This window comes from Coenobita brevimanus, chromosome 111 (genome assembly GCF_032717465.1).
Source record: "Coenobita brevimanus isolate Jiangsu-jjx chromosome 111, ASM3271746v2, whole genome shotgun sequence".
NCBI classification, from domain to species: Eukaryota; Metazoa; Arthropoda; class Malacostraca; order Decapoda; family Coenobitidae; genus Coenobita; species Coenobita brevimanus.
Window position 1 is genome coordinate 19159346 of NC_137064.1, and position 7532 is coordinate 19166877.

At 42.7% G+C, this 7532-nt stretch overlaps 1 protein-coding gene across 1 annotated transcript in view; it reads right to left on the reverse strand.

Annotated features, from left to right (window-relative positions):
* Positions 1-7272, reverse strand: part of LOC145417831 (insulin-like growth factor 1 receptor) — a 331769-nt gene extending 324497 nt beyond the window's left edge. Inside the window, exons 1-2 of the mRNA XM_080286452.1 lie at positions 7221-7272; positions 6212-6357 (exon numbers count right to left, since the gene is read on the reverse strand). Of these exons, the coding sequence (XP_080142578.1) occupies positions 6212-6357; positions 7221-7272 (198 nt within the window). The remainder of the gene's footprint in view (positions 1-6211; positions 6358-7220) is intronic.
* Positions 7273-7532: the final 260 nt, after the last annotated feature.

The following is a 7532-nucleotide window of genomic DNA, read 5'->3' on the forward strand; positions in this document are numbered from 1 at the left end:
ATTCTCGTAATTTAGTTGCACTCTTGTAGGAGGTGCCTAACATAGGCCAGCTGGCCTAGTGCTAGCTCTTCTTATTTGCTTATGTCTACATCATTCATGAAAAGCAAATCACTAAAGAAGAGGTATTTTACTAAGTCTCATACACCAGTGAGAAAACAGCTCAGTGTGTTAGTTACATACCTGCATCACATAATGCACGGGACAATATATGAGAGCATTATGGACTTACTTGCTTCTTGTTTTTGTGGTTCTTGGGATACTTTGACAACACAAAATAGTCCCTCTTCATACCGAAGATTAATTCTCACTATCGAAATAATTTTGACATCTGGCTTAACGTACCTTTTACTTTTTTATTTAAACAATAAAAAAAAAATCATTCTATACATAAGTACAAAAGAATAGCACACATCCTGGCTAAAATAAATAAATAAATAAGGGAAGTCTCAAATGGAATACTGATACTGTTCCAGTACTGAACTTTCACTGACCAAAGATGCTCTACCATTCCACTGTGCTTACAGTAAGGGTATGTCCCTCCCCCACCCTCACCCCAACGCATCATAACAAACAGAATTATTTATTGGGAGACAAACTTATGATGCCTCTTTCGATTTAGGATTATTATGGTGAGACCTAGGCAGTAAAAGAAGAGGATATTCGCAGGCTCAAACATACAGAAATGGCAATGATTAGGTGGATGTGCAGTGCGTCCTTGAGTGCAAGGCCTGAGGGGGCTAGGTTTACAATGGAAGAGTTGAAAGGTAGGACGAGACTGGAGTGTACTGGTGTTGTGATGTGGAGAGGTAGATTGAGATGATTTGGGCATGTGGAGAGGATTGGGGACGATAATTGGGTGCAGAAAGTGGGAAGTGTTAATGTTAGTACAGAAAGTGAGAAGTGTTAACCTATTGGTGCCCAGCGTCCAATATAATGGAGAGAACTAGGCATTTTCAAAATTTAATAAAGAAGGGAACCCTGGAGTATGGACCTATGAGCTTCACGACTATGAGCCGATAGGCAGAGGGCGGTACGCTTAGTACCCGTCCAGCAAAATCCTTCTCACAGGAACTCGCCACTAATGGGTTAATGTTAGGGGTAGGGTAGTGAGCGGTAGACCGAAAATGACCTGGGACGAGATCACTGAGTGTGACCTGTGGGTTAAGGGATTGAATAGGGAAGCTGCAAGAGATCGAGCAGCATGGAAAGCCGCCATTACGTGACCAAGGCCGACACATGTAAGCATGTTGGAGCCTTCAAAAACAAAAACGACGAAAACAATGGCAGCCAGTTGTGAGATGCGAGCCCGTAGGTTTACTACCAGGATTTCAGGTTCATCATAAAGACTCCGAATTATTAATGCATGCTTTACTGGGAGCTTAGATGTTACACACATGGAGTGCAGTGAATCTCTAACTCTCATACAGTCTTTCAGGACACAGATATTGTTTCCTTTGTATGTGTTGCCCAGTGTCACGACTACACTGTTTACACATAGAACTGTCTCTCCAGCAGAATTTTGCAAGAGATCTGCTGGTGTCAGTCTGACTCAGGAAGTACACCTTTATCCAACCCAGAGGCATCAGCAACAAACATCCGCACTCTTACACAGTAAAGAAAAATGAGAAGTACGAAAGATTTAATAATAGGCAAAAAAGTGTCTCCAACTGTACCTCTAAAAATCACAAGCATGAGCTCTTACTGATAGAGTCATAAACACTGACAAAACGACAGGGTAAACGTCAATGAAGAAAGCCATAGCTTAGCCCTTAGATGCCGGGTGACAGTTATATCCGACACAAAGTGTGTGGATCAAGAACACTGAGTGAAGGCTATAGCTGCACTTGATTTTGCGCCACTGTTTGAAGCAGCCGCCAATTTATCTCGTCACCAAAAGGTGTTAGCATACTCCCGCCTCCAAACTGGAGTGTGACTCGGTCTCTCCTGCGCCCTGGCCAGGTGTAGTACAATGTCTTCTGGATGCTCCTCATCCAATTCCATTCCCACAGCCCCTGGGCTCCTTGCATCTTCCACTCCAGCCAAACTCCTGCCAAAGGATGCGAATGCTGAGAGCTAGGCGTCATGTGTGTCCACCTGCTCTCTCAGACACGTCAGATAAGGACCTAGAATAGCTTCAGGAGGCTGGAGGGGCATACAACAGTGACACTTTTGTTACTAGAGAAGACAAGGACGCACCAGTAAGTGTGGAAAGTGAAGGAGATGGTGGTGACAAAAAGGGTCACATAGTACATAAACACTGCCGCCACATTTCTCCACCACACTTCGGCCAAGAAGATTACCCTCCCTCCCTGTCATGATCTTCATCACCACAAAGTGGCACCTGACGGGCCATTTCCCCACATATGTGTGAGTAATGAGGTCGTCGGCACCAGTGAGGAAATGTGGCAAGCCAGCATCACTGCAGGGAGTCCCCGCTACAGGTGAGTCATCAGACTTGTCTTCCCCTACCTTCACCTCTTCTTCATCTGCCCCCCCGACCCCGCCAGTGGCCGTGGGCGTGCACATGGTTATGGGCATTCCCGTGATGCCAAGAGGCACCTTATGCCTACCAGATCACGCCTTAGCAGCCCCGGTATCGGCAGGCTTGACACTTGCGTGGGAGGAGGGTGAAGACTTCTAGACTACCCTACCTGCCTTTGATGTGACTGGGGCAGGTGTACAGAGGCAGCAGCTGGGAGCAGATGAACCTAACATCCTGTTCTTTTTTCAAGCAATATTTACAATGACAATTATGCAGTACCTGGTGGTGGAGATAAACTTTCACCAGGCTATATCTGTTCGACTCTTGAGGTGTCCCCGTCCCAGAGTAGAAAAATGAAAGAATGGAAGGTAGTGGAGGTGGAGGAAATGTATGTGTGGCTCACACTGATGATCATAATGGCACACATAAAGAAGCATGTCATTCAAGATGGTCTGTGACGAAATCTTACACACACCTCTTTGGTAAATATATGGCCCGGGACAGGTACTTGGCCATTCTCAAGTTCCTACCCCTCAGCAGCAACTTTGGCCCATCCCCAAATGACAGGTTATGGAAGATCAGGCCGCTTCATACCATGCTGAAGGAGTCGTATATCAGGCTTTTCTGGCAGTTTCAGAAAGTGGTTCCTGAGGACTCACTTTATTCCAAGACCGTTTCGCATTTACTCAGTATGTGCCTTCCAAAAGTCATCACTTTGGTCTAATGTTCATTGTCTTAAGCAACTGCAAGACTGGATATGTGCTAGACATGATAGTGTACTCGACTACAGATGTGGATATACCCAGCGATGATCCCCATGGGTTTTCTACTGCTGTGGTAAAGTGCTTATGGGTAGGTACTTCCACAAAATCCACATCCTGTTCACCAACAATTACTACACTTCTCCGGTATTGACACAGTATTTGCTGCAACATGAGATTGGTTCCTTTGGTACTGGTTTGCCTGAAGACGGAATTTTCCATCATTTCCAGAAAACACTGAGAAAGTTGCCCTATTAACCAGGAAATGTGGTAGCATGTTGGCCATTCACTAGCACGACAAGCAAAAGGTGAATATGCTTAGGACAGTTCACCGTGAGATTATGCAGGACACTGGCAAAACAAACTACAGGACAAGGCAAAATTTGCTGAAACCAGATGCCGTCAGTGATTACAATATCAACATGCGGCTCGTGGATGAATCTTGCAGATTGATTGTCTTTGGAATTCTTGCCCGTGGTATAAAAAGGCATTCCTGCAGCTTTTGGATAAAGTATTCTCAACAGTTACATCCTTTACAAGATTGTAGGTATGTGTTTTTCCTCATGCAAATATGAGAAAAAACTAGTATGGCAGCTCCTTGAAAAGTATGGAACTGTTGAGGTTGCAAGTGGAAGAGAGAAAGAGCAACAAGTTCGACCTGCTGATACGTTGGCCTGCGCACAGTACCTGGGAAGGCATTATCTCGTCAATATGGGCCATATACCTGCAGGGCGAGTGATGTACAGGCATTGTCCCATGTATTCAACGACAAAACGTCGGCCCATTGCAAGCAAGGAAATAGTCTATCAGCATCATGAGTGCAAGATTGCACTTGGACCAGAGTGTTTCTTCGTGTGCCACCGTGAATGTGATTTCTAAGCTCAGGCATGTGGAAGCATGTTTGTAAATAGCGGATAGACAAGAAAGTGCTGTGCTTCTTTGTTTTGTTTTGTCATGATTACTGTTAATTGGTTGTAAATGTCTAGTTACCTTACCATTTAAGAAAGAAAACCTTATGCACACCTGAAGAAAACTGTTTTTGTGGTAGTACTTAGGTTTAATTCTTGCCTTTGTTTTATTGTGCAAAATAAGTGATATGTTCTGTACATGTGATATGAAGTGCCAGTAGAATAACTAACACATAACACAATTAGTGAGAAAAGCATTACCTCCATGCCATGAAAATATTCAATTTGGTCTAACCAATATTACAAACATCTACCTCATGATTTAGAATAATTTATTCATTACACTAGTGCGTGCTAGCTGAATAAAAAGTGAAATGGAAATAAGGAAATTTCCTCTCAAAGTGTTTCCAAAGTGCAAAGTTGTAAGACAGTGAGGGAAAAATGGATAAGTATTGTGTTCTTCACCTTCTCCCACACACAAACTGGGCAAAGTGTAACACTGTTACGGCCAGAAAACCACCTATGCGAGCCACATGTACCGGGTGATGACTCATAACCATGACTGTGAGTAGGGAAGGTGGGAGAGATTAGTTACTAAATATGGAAAATTCCATGGCGAGAGGTCAGGCAGCATTACAAACACACCACTCTCCCCATGAAGTCATGTTACAAATGCTAGCCAGAGGGCGGCTGCTGAGCCCAAAGTCTGGTCCACGCGCAACGGTTGGACACATCCTGACTCATGCGCTGCAAGTAACCTATCTTCTTTGCATCCCCACTCATCAACGGGAACACGTACAGACCTTGGGATGCTTTCAATCGCAAGGAGAAGGGTTGATGAGTAATATATTTTTTAATTATGTTTCTCTAACTGCAATACTTTCTGAGATATTAAGGTCTGAATAAAAGCTATATTTGGAAAAACTGCCCATACTGACAGGCTGGTGGCAGTAAAATTCGCCCGGCGTATGGGGGTTAGGTTACACTTATTGAAAGACCATAAATCTCTGCCTAGTCCCAATCTTCCCCTTGAATAAGAGACACTCCGGTCGGTTTATATCGAAGTCCTCAACTGCAGTGCTGGGTGAACAGGGGTCGATGAGGAAACAGTTCACCACTCTGACCCATCCCCTGGAAGCTTGACATGGTGATGAAGTGGTTGCAGAAGAGATCTGTTGTCTGAAAGGACGTGAGTTCCATGCCAAACTTGGGAAGGGGATAGTTTAAATCTCGTTAAACCACGCTTTTCTGATCTTCCTCAAGACTCACTGACAAGTCATTTAATAAAGTAATATCATCACAACAGTCCTGACTTCGAATTTCCTCTACCCAAGGTAGAGACAGAGAGTGAACAGATTCTTTGTCTCATGAATGTACAGTACAGCATCATTTTGTGTCATGATACCACAGAACTGTGAATTATTCAGATGATAGAATCAGCTTATAACCAAAGCTCGAGTTGTTTATTAGGGAAATACAACAGCTGTGACTCTCCTTGGGCCCTCAATCCTAAGGAAGACCCAACATCAGGCCACTATTGATGCAGCTTGTCTCTACAATACACATTCCAGATGTGGACATAATTCCTTCACAGTGTCACCTAATGAGTATGTTACTGGTACCTGCCATGTAGATAGAATGGAGAGTAAAACACTGATTAGAAGGGTGTAGGGGTAGGATATATCGAGAATGAAATGCAGGGATACGTTGGAGGCAAATGAATGAGGGTGGTGTGAGTGAGAAAGGGAGCAATCTGACAGGACAGAACGACATGGAAGCGAATTTTTTGTGACCACCCCTCTGGGATTCAAGCGTCCGGGCATACACTTATTGAAAGACCATCAATCTCTGCCTAGTCCCGATCTTCATACATATTTGATACAGACAGAGAGACAGATAGACAGAAACAGAAAGGCTGATAGATACAGATAAAAAAAAAAGACAGATAGATGACAGAGAGATATACAGAGAGATATCATTTATATATACATACTCGTATATAAATAGAAACAGACAGACAGACAGATAGACTGAGAGACAACATACAGACATATAGTTACCTGCTTGAGGTTAGGAAGACCGAGGTGGGACCAGGAGTGGTTGTGGTTTTGGATGAGCTGGATACGCAGGTTGCCCTCGATGATGGAGCAGTGTTGGTAGTTCTTTAGCAGGCTGGCATTACCCGTCACCTCCACAGACTGACAAGCTGCAACATAACACACGGTCACAAATACAACAATATGGACTGATTCACATCAACACAACACGGTCACTAACTCAGCAACATTGACTAACATGCAGCAACACACCACACGGTCACTAATACAGCAACATGGACTGACATGCAGAAACATACCACATGATCACTAACATAGTAACATGGCACAGCTACATTAATAGTGCTGTTAACAAATACACTCAGATCTGATGTATACACATGAAATGCGAAACATGAAGCACAGAAATTAAATGTATAATTTCGAAAGCCAGCAGAAACAGTGGTTCTGCGGTTTTTTTTTATACTGTGTGATTCAGAATGAACACAATATATTGAAGTTAGTTTTTAGAGTTACGGTATCTACGAAATGTAAAATGAACCCTTCTTTCCCATCGTTACACAAAAACATTTTATGTGATACGTACACAAATGTTCATAAGCAGCACAGTACGGCTCCCCAAAAGGAAACAAATGATTTATAATACTGGGAGTCTGCTTACTCAAACTCCCATGTCATACTTTTTTCAACATCATCTAGGTGTGTTTGCATTCAGTCCATCCCGAGGCAAACTGAATGTTTGCAAACTTCATTTAACCTCTTCTATTTCACAAGTCTACCTTGAGTGGAAAAGTTCTTAATCCTTTGGGACTGGTTGCTTCCAACAGCAACTAGTGTGGCACTAACCATAATAAAATCACGGAGTCTCAACCGTCCACAAGAGATAAAATGAATTCCGTTTAACCCTTTGTGACCAGATGTTTTCGTGTTGACTAAATTAAACAAAATCATCTGAGGGCAAACTGTCCCCAATAATAACAGAATGGATCCCAACTGTTCCCAAAGAGCCAACCATCTGTCTGCGTAACAAACACTTGTACGTCTTGAATCAAGGTGACATCCATTTTCGTTTTTCTAAGCTGCAACTAGACAATTTTATTCACGTTAAGAAGAGCCTCTTGTATTTCAGAAGTTAAGGCTATATCTAACCCCTTCAGTCCGAAAAAGGAAATGGGAAGAAAAATGAAATAGTTATTCCCATGCTCGATGGGTAACATGTTAAGAATATATATATATATATATATATATATATATATATATATATATATATATATATATATATATATTGTTTTGTGGCAAAGGGACGGCAATTCTCTTACGCAAT